The sequence below is a fragment of the Amblyomma mixtum genome, chromosome 9 (assembly GCF_055824585.1).
Source record: "Amblyomma mixtum isolate Tamu chromosome 9, ASM5582458v1, whole genome shotgun sequence".
Lineage (NCBI taxonomy): Eukaryota > Metazoa > Arthropoda > Arachnida > Ixodida > Ixodidae > Amblyomma > Amblyomma mixtum.
In genome coordinates, this window is record NC_143020.1 from 3,069,409 (window position 1) to 3,088,385 (window position 18,977).

The 18,977-nt window shown below is 44.8% G+C and overlaps 1 protein-coding gene and 1 non-coding gene across 2 annotated transcripts; both read left to right on the top strand.

Moving 5' to 3' along the window:
* The first annotated feature begins 395 nt into the window (after positions 1 to 395).
* On the top strand, positions 396 to 10,578 carry LOC149328086 (uncharacterized). The gene is made up of 6 exons (XM_089560693.1): positions 396 to 647; positions 714 to 876; positions 6,864 to 6,911; positions 7,421 to 7,456; positions 7,804 to 7,941; positions 10,355 to 10,578. Exons 1-6 carry the CDS (start codon positions 491 to 493, stop codon positions 10,575 to 10,577), a joined length of 765 nt encoding a protein of 254 aa, XP_089416819.1. The 5' UTR covers positions 396 to 490; the 3' UTR covers position 10,578.
* An 8,044-nt stretch (positions 10,579 to 18,622) lies between these two features.
* Positions 18,623 to 18,694, top strand: TRNAG-UCC (transfer RNA glycine (anticodon UCC)). The gene has a single exon. It is a non-coding gene; the product is annotated as a tRNA-Gly (tRNA).
* The last annotated feature ends 283 nt before the right edge of the window (positions 18,695 to 18,977 follow it).

Here is an 18,977-nt window from a genome sequence, read left to right on the forward strand (position 1 = left end):
GCCGAATGTTTGCTTTTATATACTTTTGGTAATGGCTTAGGACGAGTTGGTCGTTTGTGGAGTAGGCAAAGGCCACATTTATTCCGCGGCCGCCGAAGCCCCTGCAGCCGGCCGCAACTACGCGCACGCCCATCCATCCTGGGCTGGCAGCGCCGCCCCGCGGAGAAACACGGCGGAGTCAGACGGCGCTTCAGCAGCCTTTGACCAGGCACAGAAAAAATAGAGGAGGCTATGGCCTCTCCTATGGTTTCCTTCCTCCATGTTCCCATCGCTGTTTTCTCCCCCGTCTCGTTGCCGTCGCGGAACCGGTTGACGCCTCGGGAGAGGGCGCTTCCCGCCTGACACTCCTCCTCTCTCAACGGCGCGCCACCGCCATTGCACGGTTCTTCCCCGGCACGGCGACGGCGTCTGGCGAACCGCTCCTTCCCAGCAGCGTCAAACAACGTAGTCTCGCTCTGTCCGCACCCGTTTCGCTGTCGGCGCGGCAGCCATGGTGGCTCTCCCCGAACCGCGTTTCAACGCCCACGTATTCATAGCGCTTGTGAGGCCGTACCGATTTCTCTACGACAACAGGGAGATAAATTTTAAAGACATTGAGATGAAGGAAAGGCGCTGGGCAATAATAGGAAAGCAAATGGGCTTAACAGGTGAGTTGTTTGTGGGACTGGTATACTCTGCAAGCAGTGACAAACAATGTAACCTTTTTTATGCAGGTAAAGTCGCGGCGAAGAAATTTGCCAACTTGAAAGACCGCTGGAGGCGTCTCAAGAACTTGGTGGAGGCATCGAAGAAACCTGGCGGAGAGGATTTGCCAAACATCACGTGGCGTTATTATGATGTACTCGATGAGATGCTGTCAAAGGACCGGCAAGACACGTAAGTGAAATTCATCTGAGAATGAGAGAATAATTTATTTTTCAGCTTCTTTTCTTAATTCTCCATCTATGCACATTTCGTTCCTTATAAATCAATGTTTAGTACAGATCGAGTATTCTGTAATTTAATTTGTTGAGTTATTCGAAGGGCGTCACAATACTATAATTTCTTGCGGCAACAAGCCCGTTGTTCGACAGACAGTCGCGTAGATTCATTCGTCGCGATGTCGCTTGAGGTCCTCTTTATGGAGTAAAATAAAAGAATGATTAGTTCATTTCCCAGTGTATACGACCATTTCGCAAACAAGTTCACGTTGTAAGAATATTTCATGCTATTACAACGCTTAAAGGTAGGTGAAGCATAGTGTGAAAATGTCGACATCCTTTTAATTCACAGGAAGAAGCCCACAGGTGGTCCTCGATAAAGCAATCCCTAACTGAAATGCATATTTATTTCTTTTTATTCGAATACCCTAAGGGCCCACGGGGGGCATTACTTTGGGGGGGGGGGGGGACAAATCAGAGCACAATTTTCAAAGGCAAAAAAGCATTTAGGTGGTTAATACGTCCTGTTGAGAAAGAACATAACGTAAAAACTGTTACAAAAAATGCACAAATAACAAAGAAAGATAACGTACTAGTTTGCAAGTAAGTGATATAAAAGCAAATCTGGTTACTGAACGCGCTGGGATTCCAGATATGTTAGCAATTCCGACTGAAATAAGGAAAGCTGGGTTATGGTAGCGATACTAGAGGGCAACTCATTCCATTCTTTTATTGACAAGGTTCTATTAATGGCGAGAAGTCATTAATGCAAATGACTTCTCGCCATAAACTTATCTTGAGTATTTCCCATATATCTTGCTGCCTCAAGCAACTGAAAGCATGGAATGCATGTCAGGAGTATAGATACCGCATTCTAAGTCTGCTGATAGGTGCTGGCTGGCGCTGTCCTTTTATATGTTTTCATTTGGATTTATGCTTATTTGGCGGGGCACTTTTTTCATCGCTTATAACCGATGCGTTCAAATCCCTTTCTACACTCGCTTTCGGCTGATTTCTCGAGCGCTTGTCTGTTCCGGCCTCAAAACTCCATTGTGTTCCCGATTTCGGAAACGCTAGCTAACTTTTTATAAATCCCCCGTGATATCAATGTGATTACGTGCAGTCAGAAATTGGCACGACCTTCCTATTCTCTGGGGGAGGCTGTCCACGTGTACAAATATCTGCTGGAACTCTGGGTTTCATCCTTGCGGGAACTGCCACGTGGTCAAAGGTGTCAGTGCAGGAAGATTTACTACTATAGGTTCGCGCTGGGGTGGTTTGGAAAACAGCTGGGGGCTCTTTCGCACCATCTTTTTCTCCTCTATGACAGCCTTGGGATTTAAAATTCCCGTCAGTTCCTCCTTAAGTTTCGCTTTTATTTTTGTGGTATATTCGAAAACCTTTAGACTGAGATTATTGAAAGTGTACGCTAAAGCTGTTTCATGCGCAATATCTTGGAGCCTATCTGTTTTCCGACCTGTCAATAGTCTGTAAAGTTTTTATTTCGTTATTTTTGGATACTGCAGCTAGAAGCCGCTATTGCAGTAGTGGGTGAGTAACGTACAATTGCCATATCAGGTCAGTGATTCAAAGCGAAGTATGTGCACAAAAAGACAACGAAAAATAAAAATACAAGCAAAATGTGGAATTTCTCTCACGTTGAATTGTCTTTACACGGGAGAAAGAGTGGTACCAGGCAAAAAATTAAGTATTTCACACAGAAAGTAACTCTGGGTAAACGTGTTAGTTTAGGCAAATATATTTGTTCCTGATAGCGAAAGACTGTGTGTGCTCATTCGGAAAGCTGCACGTTTATTGCAGCCAACAAATGGACAAGTTAGTGCTTCTGAGCTTATCATCCGCCACAATCTACCGTCTTTCATGTTTTCATATCACCTGAAACTGAGTCTGTACATATATAAAGAGATGACAACAAATTCTGCGGCGTTTTGTAATCTGTACCTTGATAGAGATACCGGTTATTCATTGCGCCGTACTACCTTACCGACAGAAAGGCCAAGAACAAATTATGGCGCACAAACTATCGAACATCAAATTACAATGTTCTGTAATTCCTATCCTGATATAATCACCATTGCAAAAAATGTTACATCTGTATATCATTTTAGGCGAAGAACAAGCGCCCTATTGTGTCATTGATGTTCTTGTTTGCTTTTATTGTTAAATAATATGTTTCTTTATGTCGCTATTAAGCAAAGTGCCATTTATGTCACGCAGCCTGTGCATATGTATACTGCATGTAGGAGTATATAATCATCTGATCCGATTGTGATTAGGATGTATGCTTAAGGTGATATGTTTTATACTACTGCCTCTGCTGTGCCCAGCGAGGCCAAGACCTACTCAGGATACCAATAGTCTCCTTTTGTCTCGCCTCGTGGGCAATACTTGTATTGCCTAAAAAATGAAATGAATGAACGCCTTTGATGAAAAAAAAGACGGTTTAGCAGGAGTTCAGTAGCCATCTTCCGGAAGCTGCCGGAGTGAAATATTTAATCAGATGCGCGAATTTTGCTGAGCCGAAAGCGCTTGGAAATTTAGAGAAAACAGCGCTGCGGAAACCGGAAGAACCTTATTGCACCATTTATACTGGCAGGATTATAAAACGAATCGATTTCTGGTCAATCGGATCGAGTTGATTCGCTTCTTATTGCTGGCTCCAACTCCAGATTTATAAGAGTATTCATATGACGGCTGACTTAAAACTTTCTATCTCCAGGACCTTACATGCATGTGCAACGGAGGTGTTGTAATTTCTTCTTTGCCAATGATCTAATCTATTTAATACGTTTGACAAGAATATATCGGATCAGAAAGCGGGACAAAAAGTGTTTATAAATTGTCATGACTGGATGGTCCCTTGCTGTCAATTTTCGAATAGAATCATTCATTAAGCGCAAGTCAGAATGGTTTTTGGAATGTTAAAGACATCTGCCAGTTAGCACAGAAGAAGCTGTATTCTATAAATTATTTTTGAAGCTGAAAATATCCATCAAGACAGTAAATGTTAACACGTAGTCTTCTCGATACCAACGTAATTCACGGCAGGTGTTGCGAGTAAAGTCAGTCATGGGTATTGAAGGAACTGACGAAAACCAGAGTCGTGTGGTATTCTGGACGGAAATTACACGACACCGTAAGTAGCTCTTCAATTGCCACCAATTCAGAACAGTGTGTAAGCAAAGCTTAAAATGAAACAAAGTAGTCACAGGATGTTTATAATGACAGAGATTCGAACACTGAAAAGAGACTGCTGTGTTTCCTTCGCGGCGGAATACTTTGCTTCTGAGGATTGTTCGTACGTTCCTGAGAGCAGTGCGAAATTAGTGAAATCTTAAGTTATTTTGGATACATTGAAAATACGGAGAGATAGCAATCGGTAATTGTGCGCAAAATATGAACTTTATGTTTAATGGATTCATCCTTTATCGCCAACGAATTCGTTATCTCATCACACGGCAGAACGGATGACACACACGGAAAAGAAATCCATACCAGAAATTTTTAGGCAAAGTTCTGCTTCGACTTCAATAAAGCTTACTTAGCTGCTTTGAATCCAGCTAAATTGACCGAGTTTCAGCTGTCGTTCACTGAAGTTGATTGTTTCGTCAAACGTAGGTCTAATTTCAGAGTGTCAGGCACGGGCTTGAATACGCGTACACAAGGTAGTACCCGCACGTAATGCTTTACATCGAAAGCCTAGCCTGAGGTCATGACTTATGTTTTCGTTCCTTCGTCAATACCTCCTCAAGAACTTTGACTTTTTTTACTAAGGAGGTCATCTCGAGGGGGGGGGGGGTATTATTTGATGAACACAGGTGTCTTCGGCTGGAATTAATTAAGAATATATTAATTAAAAAACCTTAATAGAGAGAGGCAAATGCATGCGGAACGTCCTAATATATTTCGTACGCTTAGATGACAGAAATGTATAGAGAAAAAAATTACCGCAGAACTGGTCTCTTTAAAATCTCTTTCCTCCGAACAGGCAGAGTGAAACTATACTGCGCTTGCGCTACCGTTTTATGAAGTGAATCCTTTTGTTTTTTACTGCGTGGCTAAGGAAGCCTACAAAAGCAAGCTAAATGTTGTTTTTAAAAAGTAAATCAGATTCCTTCAAAATATGGCTGGACGATTACACCACTCACTGATGTGTTCATCCGGCGCAGCAGTACTTTCATTTCGCGATTTATACTTTTCCCACTTGTCAGTCAACCTGCCACTGTGCCCTCGTCACCTTTTCGAGGTATACGAGGGGGTACCCAAAAGAAACCGGACTTATTTTTGTTTGAACTTATTTGTTCACATTTTAAGCACTGACCTTCAACCTCCTTCAAAGTATTCCCCACTTGCAATGATACGCTTGTTGAATCTTTCATTCCATTTTTCAAAACATTGTTTAAATTCATCTTTTGTGATGCTGGACAGTGCCTCCGTCGTTTTTTTCATCACCTCAGCAACATCAGCGAAACGCTTTCCATTCACCTATTTTTTCATTCTAGGAAACAAAGAAAGTAGCACGGGGCAAGGTCGGGAGAGTATGAGGGTTGCGGAATAGGGGTCATGCCATTTCTGGTCCAAAATTGTCGTAGAGACAGGGCTGTGTGAGCAGGGGCATTGCCATGATGGAAAAACCAGTCGCGCGACCGCCACAAATCTGGCCGCTTCCACCACACACTGTTGCCCAATCTTTTCAAAACATCTAAGTAGAAAGCCTGGCTAACTGTCTGACCCTGCGGAACAAATTCTCAATGGACGACTCCTCTCACGTCGAAAAAACAAATCAGTATTGTTTTGAGGTTTGGTTTCACCTGATGAGCTTTCTTGAGGCGAGGTGAATTTGAAGTTTTCCTTTGGCATGATTGTTGCTTTGATTCAGGATTCGATTCAGGAACACTTGAGTTGTCCCTATAGCATCGTCCTTGTACGTCTTTAATATTTCAAGAGTTTCCATTCAACTTTTTCCGAGCAAAAATCAGAATTTCACTGGCGCATGCTGTTCAAGAAAATCAGCCATTGCAAAAACGACACTCACACAAAACAGTCGTCACTCTAAAACTCTGCCTAAACTAGTCTGACCTCCTTCAACGACGGCACTCTGCTTACTGACTCTGGAATGTTCGTTCTATGCGCTCCTAGTGGCAAAACGCGGTACCACAGAAGCTTTGCCGACCAAAAAATTTAGTCCGGTTTCTTTTGGGTACCCCCTCGTACTCTGTGTGACGTCATGACGCCGCATTCACATCGTTGGCTTTAAGGCCTGTGTGCAAGACGGCTCCGTGTGCGTTGATGTCGCGGCGGAGTGACATGGCTGGCGCGGACACGTGGAGCGCTCTTGAGTGGTCACGGTGCTGGTCACGGGGTGACCATTGCCGTCAGGCTTCTCGCGTGACCAGTCGGGCTCGCCAACGCCCGCGGGTACAACGGCAATGATTTGCTGTAATAATATCCTGGCGTTGCGTGGAGAATTGCGTGTAACCCTACGCTGGTCAAATATTTGTGCAGTAGGTTATCGTTTTGTAAACTATGGCACAAGTTAGCAGAAATACCATTATTATTCGCATCTTTACATAGTTTCGGGATGTCGGGCTCTCTTAAGTTTAAATTATAGGCTGATACATATCCATCTACAAAATCCTCGTGTTTGTTTCGGCCACAGCTGGCAGCCGACTTTAATCCAAAGTTCACCACTACGGCACCACTCAAAGACCACTTGGAGTTTTTGAAAGCTAACGACCACTTGAATACTTACCATACTTTATTATAGTATACCACATCACAGCATAACCTTATGTGCTCACAGTGGACGTTATCGTACCTAGCTACCCTCTTCAAGTGCTGAGAATTTCTAGCTCTTCCTTTAGCGGCGGGTTCTCTTCTCTATTCCTAACACTGCACACTGCTATCACTCGTTCATTTCAGACCCAGCGAGAATATAATGGTGCACCTGGATGCATCCAATGACGACAGGCAAGTTTATTCATTTCACTCGTGACCAATTAATTAACTTGGCTATGGCTTTAAACTATCGTCAGATAGTTGAATTCTTTATGTCGTGCACATAATTTTTGCTGAATTCATGACTACGGTTTCAGCCATCCTTTTAGTGAAGCACATTTTAAGGTCTGACCTTGCAGCCTGAAAGATGAGTGAGCTGAATGCATCAGCTGATAGTCTGCCTTTATGCATTTGTGGGAACGCTCCCAGCGGCCCAGTATCTAGGCAACGTGTGTATGAGCAAGCATAAACTTCAAAAGAGTACACCAATCTCCTAACGTTATTACGTTTGAAGGTGTCCGTTCATGTTTTCCACATTGAGAATTTCTGAAATCCAACACATACCAATTCAGAATAACAAATATGTTTGACATCTTTATCGGCCTCGATAAATATAAGTACCCTGTGGGGTCGCACTAGGGTTATTTGAACGCATCAGAAAATGTTGTGAAATTGACGGCTTGTCCATTTTTTTTTTGTAGGATTTGCCACCAGGAACCAGACGATGACCACGAAAGGTATGTCCGCATAATGTGCACCGTTCACGCTTGCATGTATCATACGTGAGTATCTGTGACTAGATTCTTGACAGCACGTCCCAACCCACGTTGACAGTTCTTCACGGCGCAGTGACTAGGATAAGCACATTTCGGATGTCGCTTCAAGTGGAATAATTAATCCTAAACCCGCAAAAAAATGTCATGTTTGCTATTTCTCCTCTCTATTTCACAGAATGACTGCGGCAGTTAATGATTTCCTTCATCTGTTCTGACTACGGTTCACCACATTATTACTTCATTACCGAAAAATGAAGTGATATGCAAGGCTGTTGTTCACTCTGCAGGGTCGATGCTTGATTTTTCAGCTACGTGCTTGAAGATGGCGATGACGAAGAACCGGAAGAAATCCTTCCAGTGCCGGTCAACCACAAGAGAAAACGTGCACGTACGAACAGCACTTCCAGCGCACAGAGGGCGAACTTGGACGTGCAGCCTTTACTGGAGTGAGTGGTTTAACCAAGGTGTCAGTTTGTGCGCTAAATTAAACAAATTACAGGTTTCTCTAAACTTACACAACATTTCTTAATCCTTTCCATACACTTGTATGTGGTGCACCGGAATTGTAAAGGTCATGTACTTAGAAACTGAGTAATCCTGCCCTCAGCATTTAAGTCCGAATGCTTAGGGACGTGCTGCGACTTCTGTGAACGCACCGGAGCCGGAAAGGCTTACAGCCTAATTCATAAAAAAAAAACGCACGTAGACTCGACGCTGCGCCTCCACCCCGCGTAGTCGAGGAAACGGCCGCTCCGCCACTCTAAGGATGGTTGGGGTTCAAGAAAGTCACTTGGCGTTTCTTGCGACGAGGAGCTATTCGATAATGCTTCCTCCAGTCCCTCTCCCTTGAGGAAGCGGGATGGAGTTTGGGGACGACGTTAAAGGTGCACTGAACAGGAATCTAAACTCGTCTTTTCGCCGCGGGAACTCGATCTACACGTTCCGCGCATTCCTAGAAACTTCGATTTATTGCCCCGTGTGGCCGATTTCCCTAATTAAATTGAATTAACGTCCGGCTCCCGCCTTTTCTTTTTTTGAGTTCTCCCCGTAAGGTGGGCGGAGTCGACCAACGCGTGGAGTGCCCTCCACCCTGTCCCGTGGCGGCTTGCCGGTCTGCCATCGGCGGAGTAATACGTAGTAATCCGTAGAAGCAAATAGTCCGCGCGTATTTGTATTCTGCGGGCTTATTTTGCGGCTATGTTATCTGCGAATGAAACTATTTATTCACGGAAACCTAAAAAACAAAATAAAGCGAAAGCAAAGCCTCCACGGAGCTGGCTGATAGGCACCCCACGCGTTGGTCGACTCCGCCCACCGTACGGGGAGAATTCAAAAAGTAAAGGCGGGAGCCGGACGTTAATTCGATTTAATTTGGGAAATCGGCCACACAGGGCAATAAGTCGTAGTTTCTAAGAATGCTGGGAACGTGTAGATCGAATTCCCGCGGCAAAAATACGAGTTCAGATTCCTATTCAGTGCACCTTCAAGGCGAAACGTTAGCCGTAAAATGGCATGTCCCTCTCAATTGCATACGTATTTTTTTACCTTATGCCGTCTGAAGAACCTTCACGATGAACCTTTGCACCTTGTAAAACTTTTTCGACAGAGGAAGAGATTTCTTGACCCTGGTCGGAATGGCCAAAGCAACTGCTAAAAACAGCCTGAAAAGCTTTCGCGTCTGGCTAGCTTCGGCGGCAGTTAGCTTCACGTATACGAGGGCCATTCAGAAATGGTGTCAAAATGGAAATAGTGTCGTAGTGGGGTGACATCCAAAAAAGGAAACACTGATTGCCAATTAAGAGCTAGCTGGCCGCCGTGATTTTAAATGCGCTTCAATAGCCTTTCTCTTCCCCTGATCGCGAATATCCTTTCGCCGGTACAAGCGACACCTCCTGCTTCAGCGGCAGCGCCGTGTCATGTTCGGAGGCGCACGCAACCTGAGCCCACTGATGCGTACAGCGCGCATGTTTGCACTTGAGAAACAGCGCTTCCAGAGCCTTCAGCGTCCGCTGTAAGCCGTTCCCTAGAAGTGCGCCGCCATCTGCGGAAACGTCACAATACAGGTGAAGCAACCATCATCGGCAACCAATACAGGGTTGCCGATGACGACTTGTAATTTACCCGTGCTCCTTATGCGTGGTGCGATGAACAAGTGCCTTGGAGGCAGCGATTGACGACGACTATCCGTGATCGGCCTCATCGGCAAGTATCAACACCAGGAGGATAGCCACGGTCGTCTTCGCAGAACAATGCCTTGCCAGGAATTTGCGGGTCGAACGGACTGAGGCCGTCACTAAGCCGACGCTTCGGCGCAGGGTTTCATGCATCCGCACTGCGTGCAAGTTCGTGTAATGCTTTGTATACAAGTGGACCGAAATCCACACTGCCGGCAGACGACGCGACATCCGCCATGCTTTACAAGCGAATTGGAATTCGAGAAGCGCTCAAGGCAGCCTCGGTGCTACCTCGAGATTCTCGACGAAAACCTGTAAGTTTTACTCTACCGCAGGAGCGATTCGAGTGGAGGTTCTTTTATGAAGCGCAAAACAGGCCCCCAGGGCAGATTGGAGTTGAAGTTCGAATAGAGGCGTGTATATGAATTCGGCGGTTAGCGCGTCAGGCATTTCATGAACCAAACAATGAGATATCACATCTTTGAAAGTAAGGTAAAGAAGCACAGCTGAGGCCGAATTTGGTGTGCACACATTCCGAACCATTCCTTCATATACCACATAGTCTTTAAATCGTTCCTTTTTCTTGACTGATACACTCAGTACACTTGCTGCACAGTAGTGGCACTGGAACGAAACATTTGGGGATATAGAAGGGGTAAACGAGTTATTGTTATTTTTATTTCAGGACAAAGCCGGAAGAGCCTTCCAATGATGATATCGACAAGGTGGCCGGAGCTTTGTTGGATGTCATCAAAGCGGTGACACAGCGAGAGCTGCCCCATCGGTGCAATATGTTTTTCAATTTCATGGCAGAGACGGCTAAATCTCTGTCAACAAAGCAGCAAGATCTGCTGATGAAAAAATGTCATATGGCTTTGTATGAGATACAGTATGGAGAAGATGCGTAAATAAAGATAGCTCCTCAGTATGTGAATTGTGAAAAGCCAAAAAAAATTTGCCAGACCTCTCTATATAAATGTGTACCTGGCCATAAAGACGACAAAGATAAATTGCTTGCCAAACACATTCAAATAGGCAGACACACAAGCAATGCCGACGCGAAGCCGACGTCAGCAACTTTCCGGCCGATCGACAGGCCGCGCACAAGGCGGAAGACGCCAGAAACTTTGGCCGACAACCGGATGTCATCACTGTGTGACAGGCACTCTGGCTGGAGTGGCTGAGGAAGCCGGTGGCTGGGTGGTGATCTCATCGACCGCGTTTTTCGGCAGATTGCCTCGCGAGCGAAATAGCTTCATCTTGTTGAGTCGTCCTCGGTAGACGTGCGTGCGTGTGCTCTATTAAAAACAGGTCAGAAAGCGGCTGGCAGTCAGATTCAGTAAACACTTGAAGTTTATTCTTTAATGGGGACGACCGGCAGCCGTTCACGCGGTGCGACGAAGAGGTGAACGAAGTGCTGTGCTGGTTTCGGTGTGACTCCTGGGTGTGTGCCTGCTGTGACGCCTCTTCGATCAACGGCCTCCGACCTCATCTTCGAGGACACACCCGTACACTTGGTGGAGGTGCGGGGTAACGTTCGCTCCTAAGTTCCACGTTGAGCACTGGGATGGGGATTGAAATTTGAAACAATTTGAAATATTAGTGGATACCCATGTCATTGTGGGACTAGTGTGACTATAATTCGAGAGCTGTAAAGCCAGCAGATGGCACTGTTGGGGGCATATGGCGTACATTGCCGCCTACCCCTATCCTTTCTTTCCATCACATCTCCCTTTCTTTCCCTCTCTCTGCCATTTTTCTCCCGCTAGTCGCAGCTCAGGTTCATCAGATTTCGATGGCAGTTGCCAGGGCTAGCAACATCTTTTCCTTCCTTTGGTGTTTTATTAAGAGCCACTAATAATAAATTGACGATGTATGGGGAAAAAGAAGAATACTATTTTAAGTGATACAAATATCGGCAAAACAACTGAATAAATGGAGCTTTCTCAAGTTGCCAATTTCGTCTCAACTTATAATAATAAAATATCTGTCTTTTGGGCAAAGCAGCATGAAATGTTAGATTAAAATTCGCTATTCTGATTTACATTCAATGTCCCAGTTTCAAAAAATCACTCTCCTCGTGAAGGTACCAACTGAGTCAATAGTTGCGAGGTGATCCATGCACAGAAATACAAAAATATACCGCATTCACTCGGCGCTCGCATGATAATTAGAGTCACATATTTACTAATTTCCTGTTCTCAATGGATATTCGGGTTCACGGCAAAATGCGCAGGTTGGAAATAGCGCCAAACCAGACCAGTGCAGATGGAAATTTAGAGGAGGGATACGGCAGCGCATCCTCGTCAGAGAGACTTCAAGCTGTCGAGTTCGACGAAACTTCTTGGTGCGGGAATATCTCAGATGTTGATAATCATTTGATGCTGATGTTAAAAGACGCACCCTAGCTGCTTTGATATACGCTGTAGCCGGAAGGATAGGCAACACATGGCCGCTTATGGATGCCAATGCGAGGTTACCAACAACGTAATTTAATCTTACGCTGCTATGACCAGGTAGCGAATTGCATGTACAAGGCTCAATTGGGTAGGAAGCAGGGACAAGAATCTACTTGAAATGAGAGAATCAACGATCGAAGCGAGGGACGAACACAAAGATAAAGAATCGGTAATGACTGCCAATGCAGAAAAAGGAGTCTTGCTTGTGTAGAGCAAGCACTGCTGCCAAAAACTCTGCTTGAAAAGTAGGGGTGAAATTGAGAAGGAGCAGGAAAAATGAAAACTCCAAAGGAGGCTTGAATATTCCCACACCTGCCTTCAAGTTACATTGTGAGGTGTATTTTGCTATCGCAATTTCTGTAGGAAGTGTCCTTAAATGATCTTCTAATATTACATTTAGAATACGAGGTGGCATAAGTTCGGCACCCTGGGGAAAATGTCGTCGAAGACAATTTGAAATCACCTCCCACTGCTTAGCGCTGGAAGGATGATATAAATCTAGAGATTTAAGGGCTCAAATAGGCTATCCACAAACAAAACAAAACCGGGGAGGGGGGGGTGCATGAAAACGAGGCCAGTGCACACCAAAAAGGAGCGTGGATGGCAACTGAAAATGCTTAGTGAATGGTGCATAGATCCTGAGGTAATTCTGCACGCTTGGAAACTGCAGTCCACATAAGAGAGGAGGAATGTGCGCTTCAAGGTACAGCACTCTGGAGGCCACAGATTTGGGGAGGCCAAGGCACATCGGAAACGCTTCCCGCTTTCAAAGCAAGAGGGGACGAAGTCTGTAAGCAGCCGAGCGTGAAAGCAACACAGATCCGAATCATAAGGTGGGTCTGACTTGCAGTATGTAAATCGTTAGTAGTGCATCTCTCCGCAGTGCAGACGGATGACTGCACATCCCGCACAACATGGGTACGGCACGAGCCCCTGTTATCGTGACGTGGTCGATGTCAGGAAACGGAGCGAGATGTTTGTGATAAATGACACCCAGGTATTTAGAGATTGAACCTGAGTAATTGGTTGAAGTTGATATGCCTGAAAGCCAACTATGGGATCCTATATTTATTTATTTCTTTAGAGATACTGTCAATCCACTGGGGATTTTAACAGGAAGGGCGCTGGAATAAGGCACATCAAAGTATAAACTACGACAACGTCAATGAATTATTGACACAAAGAGTGAACAAGAAGAAGTATTGAAGGGCAATACAAAACGACTGCAGTGTCGCGCTTAATTAAGGTCTAATACATAAAGGTCATGGGATACAACAATAGGATCGTCGGATTGTACAGTTAGTTGAAGACAAGATAAAATATGGGATATATGTGAGACTAGAAACACACAAGCACTGGTAAGAAAAATGGCAAGGCAATAAAAAGGAAGTTGCCAACAAAGGCTCAGAATTCAAGTGTGTTTACGAGTGGAGATAATTTTCTACCGACTGAGTGAAGATATCTAGGGATGTGCTGCGGGTAATCGGAGAAAGAACGACGGCGCACTTATTAATGTTTAACACAAGGTTTTAGGGTGCTTAGCCAGTGCTTTAGAGTACTCAAATATGATCGCAAGAGAACATTGAGAGAGTGTGTATTAGGTGCAGCCGCAAAAAACGGAAAACACCAAGTCGCCCGCATAGACCTAAGTGCGAACATGGCGTTGGAGAGTAAGGAAGCTTAGTAGTCCATTAACTGGACCAGGAGAGAGGACAGCTCCTTGCGGCACACCTCTCGTTTGTTTGTACCGCCCGAAATGTGCGCCATTACGGACGCAAAAAGACTGTTATAGAGGAATGCGCATATGCACGCAATTAAACAAGCCAAAAAATGAGGAGTCGGCAAACTGTGCAATTGCATGGAATACTCTGCTTTTTCGTATGGCTTGGGTACGCCTTGCCAAATCAGTGGCACAGTTGTTGATCTCGAGCAAGGGGAATTGGACTCTCAAGGTCGGCATATGAGCCATCCCCAGAATAAATGTGCTTGAATTGAATTGCATGTGCATTCAATATCGAACATGTTGGCAGGAAATCGAGTTGCCAGCGGCTGACAATTGTTCTGGGGCGCGCACGAAGACTGAACCAGGAATTAGTATAACGCTTTCATTAATTTTGCCATCTTTGATCGTAAAGAAATAGGCCTGAAATTATTGAAAGCGCAGCTTTTGACCTGATTTTTAAGTAAGATCATTTTTGCTAGCTTCCACTAGGAAGGAATCCAAGCCTGTTTAACAGAATAGCTTACCCGGTCTAATTAAGAGGCAGCAGGTTCCTCAAATAGAATCTTGAGCATTTTCGAAGTGACGCCATCGGGGCCGGGCGCAGCAGATGGCAACCTCAGTACAACTTCAGTAAGCTCCGATCGATTAACTAGAGAGTAATAATAAATTGGCGTCACTAGCGCGAACTCCATTCGTCTCAGTTGTAGTACAGACGAGAACCACGTTTCCAATACATTGGCAATTGATTCAACCCTCTTGATAGGTTCCCTTGGTACCAAAACTAATGAGTGTAAATTTCTAAAGGCCGTGAGCTACCTTCGAAGCCGTACAAGACCGAATAGAAAACCGTAGAAAACCGTCGATTTCCTGAATTTTGAAGGTAATCGAAATGAGTAGTATCATTTTTTTCTTTCCCGCCTGAAAGTGTGCGTTTTAAGTGGCTGCAATGAACTATAGTTATTCCAGTTCTTGAAGGTATTGGTGAGCGCCATCAAACTACGGAAAAGGGACGAACACACAGGACGAAGCGCTTCCTCCTTTGTGTTCGTCCCTTTTCCGTAGTTTGATGGCGCTCACCAATACCTTCAAGAATGTATTTTCAACTAGCCCCAGTAGTAGCTCTTTTGAGTCATTCCAGTTTTTTTTCGCATTGCTTGTGGAGAAGCTCTAAAACAATTAGAAGTATTCCTTTTGATGGCCGCACCAGAAAGAACGACTTTTTACGGCATTCCTCTATAGCCAGGCATATGCAAGATGGTTGGTGCTCCTCGGCGATATTTTTTTTTATTCGAGGTGTTTGCCATTAGGCATAATGTAAAAGGGAAAGAAAGTTATAAGGAGAGTGGAAACAATATTTGAAACTGACGCAGGGGCACAGCGCAGAGTATTCTGAAATCGGTCATAAAACACATGTGACCGCAACCAAGAAGTCGCAAGAATTAAACGACAGTCGACATCAAGAACTTCTAGCTCTATGTTTACTAGATGTGTTGCAATGAACAGTCCACCAATTCTTCAGACCAATGCCAGGACTGGCGAATGTTAGCTGAAACACACATTGAGTCTCATAATTGTTAGGGACCAGTCCTGAGACCTGCTGTTCGTGTTTCGCCAATGCACAGGGAGCACAGAAGAGATTCAAAAGTATATACTGCAAAGGCGTTTAGTATTCCCTTCACTATATTACTGCCTTCATTCTTCTCAGGCGCTAGTTTTGTAATTACAGTTCGCTAGCTGTACTCAAAAATGAAGCGTCAGAATCCTGTCCAGGCCTCGCTATATTGAGCAGATATTGCACATAAACAATATCTGCTCTGCGGCATTTAGGAAATTGTGCTGCTTAAGACATAAACTAAAAAATGCTCCTTCTAAAATTAAGCTACTTTGTTATTCTTCAATAATTAGACCTAAACTCGAATATGCATGCATAGTGTGGGACCCGTATACTAAATCTAACGTAAAAAATCTGGAGAGAATACAGAGAAGAGCTGTCAGGTTTATCTTTAATAAATATGCAAGGTCTGACTCCCCCACCACTTTAATGGAGATTAATAAAATTGAACTACTTGAACATCGGCGAAGAAAGCTTAGGTTAGAATTTATTTCTCTCTTATTACATAACAAACTTGGTTTGGATCCCTCATCATACTTAACGCCGGCACCAACCAGACAAACTCGTCAACACCATCCCACTTCTCTAACCCCTATATTCGCTAGAACAGACACTTACAAGTTTTCGTTTTTTCCACGCACAATAACAGATTGGAATGAGCTAGTTAAACCATTATCCCAAGAGTTTTAACCAATTATTTTTTCTTTATTGTGTTGTTCTTTTTTGAAATGTTGCGTTTTTTTTTGTCTCTTGATTGACTTTGTTCACCCACCCTGCTTGGACTCAGTGTCCGCAGTATTTTGTAAATAAAAAATAAAGAAATGTAAGGCCCGAGCCCGGCTAGTGTCCGCAGTTTGAAGAACGAGTCCATTAAAAACCAGTGCAGGGCGAGACACCACGGAAACGTGTATTTTACGGCCCCGTATGGCCTCAGGGTCGGAGCATCCGAGTTTTGGTTTAGGACTGAGCTTTCTGAAAAAAAAAAAAAGAGTGCGAAGCCGCCAGAAAAACAGGTTTTTCCTTAAATTCCGCACAACTTTTTTTATTGCGTTCACAAACTGCTGAATTTGGAATGTATCTGATGAATCTCATTGGAGGTCCAGTCACGTCTGGCTGTCCATGTCTTTATTCAGGGCCGCTACGAAGTTTATGCTCGTTATCTTGATTTGGCAGTGGAAGAGAGTTTTTCAGACCTCAACATTCACATAATATCCCAGCAACGCAATGAACACTTCCAACACTTGCAGATCAATGGAGGGAGAATCGAAGCCTCCGATCTTTAACAAGAGCCATGAGGTGGCGCCGCATTCGTCTGCTTTCAGCCAGCTATAGGCATCGTATTCTGTGGCTCCATCTGGACGTCGGCACAGAAGCACTCTCTTCAGTAAGGCCTGTTTTAAGCGCACTGCTGACCTCATTTCTCCCCGTACGGCTCCTGCCCACGAAAATACCGCGTATACCGCGCACAAAAGTACGCCGGCGACGAACGACCCTCGGCGGGCGTCGGTGGTATAGCTCCGGTACGCCAAGGCCATACCGGAGCTATACCACCGAAGATTAATTGTAAATAAGAGTTTGGGGGCCCCCATTAGCCTGCAGCGTTCGGTGCGCCAGGGTTGTCCCCTCAGCCCTCTTCTATTCTGCATTTACATTGAAGCGTTGTGTTTGAATATCATGGAAAGTGAAAAAATTCGAGGATTCCAGCTACAGGCAGCAGAAGTTAAGCTGCTGGCTTATGCGGATGATGTCGCGGTGTTCACAGTGAACCGGGAAGGTATAACCGAGGCCGTGGCATGCGTAAAAGAATTCACCAAGATCACCGGTAGTAAAGTGAATTGGTCAAAGTCCCTGGGGCTTTGGCACGGAGAATGGCCAACGAAGCCCGGCAATTTTGCAAACGTGTCCTGGGTGACGACCCCAGTAAAGTACTTAGGCGTTCCACTGGACGGTTATCGCGATAGCGATTCGTACTGGAAAGCACAGACGCAAGCCACGCGTGAAAAGGTGGAAAGGTGGAAAGGGCGACACCTTTCAATTTTCGCAAGGGCCACAGTGTGCAATCTGTTTTTTATGTCTAGGCTGTGGTACGTGATGCAAGTGTTGCATTGTGCAAGGATGAACGTACAGAGACTGCACCGGATCTTTGCCGTTTTTGTGTGGGCTGCGGACTGGGAACGCTGTAGCCGGACCAATTTGTTTAGGCGGGTGAAGGATGGCGGCCTGAGTCTGGGACACTTATTTCTGCGGCAGATTGTAAGCAGATTTTGTTTTGTGCGCGATGTAAGCGATCCGTTTTTGCGCACTGTGTGCCAATTAAGGCTCGGAAATGCACTGCCGGACTTTGTTGTCACAACCGAAAGTTTCTCGGGACGTATTTTTGGTTACTTTAGAGAGGTTGTCGCGAGTGTTCGATTCCTGTCTGTTCGATTTTCGTATGAATATTTATCTTCTGTTAGCAGGAAGAAGTTGTATAAAGATTTGTGCGATGTAGTTCTTTCACAACCTATGTACAGGGCCTTATACAATGGAGGCCAGGGACGCGACGTACTTAAGCGTGTGAAGGCGATGCAGGTGCCGCCAAGTGCAAAAACTTTTTTCTTTAAATTACATACCGGAACACTACCAGTAAAGGAATTCTTGGAAAGGAAGCAGTTATTTCTACCTTGGGGATCACATTGTTTAATTTGTAAACAACCAGAAACAATAGACCACGTTTTTTTGCACTGTTGGGAGGGGGTATACTTTTGGGACATCTTGCAACGGACTTTAAAAAAGGAATTTCCGCTCGACGCTCATGGTATTCGGTACTTGCCTGTAGAGAGTGAGGATGGAACACCATTCGACCTCATTATGCTAATGGGCCTCCATTGTATTTGGCGCTCCAGAATGGCAGGATATCATTGCGATCCTGATGCACGGCCAGCACGGATCTATTTTCGGGAGTGCATGCATAAGTATATTGAAGTTCAGAAACTTGCTCCTGAAGCTCCCGAGTGGCTCGAAAGAGTCGAGCCTTTGGTGACGCTTAAGGAGTTTTAATATGATGAAGCCACGCACCCCCGGGCGGATAGTGTTGTTAATTATTGCTCATTGCGCTCTGTAAGTGTATTTGTGTACTGTGGTTCTTGCCGAAGTCAGGCAATAAATAAAAAAAAAAAGGCGTCGGTGGTATAGTGGTTAGCATAGCTGCCTTCCAAGCAGTTGACCCGGGTTCGATTCCCGGCCGACGCAGTGCTTTTTTTTTTTCGTTTCGCCCATAGTTCGTTTCACCGGCCGAAAAGTTTTGCTTTTCCTTTTCAATCGTATGTTTTTCCAATAACATTTTTCCAGGGGTTCATTCAGTGAAACGGTGGTAATAAAAAAGAATAGCAACAGACGGTGAATACGATACGATCGAAGCATTTGTAAACTCCTGCATTATTTATGATCGCTTAATGCGTTGCTAAGAGACTGATCCTTAGTTAATATTCTTTCGTGCCAATGCTCATGTCCGCGAGCCTAACAGCGAGGAGTT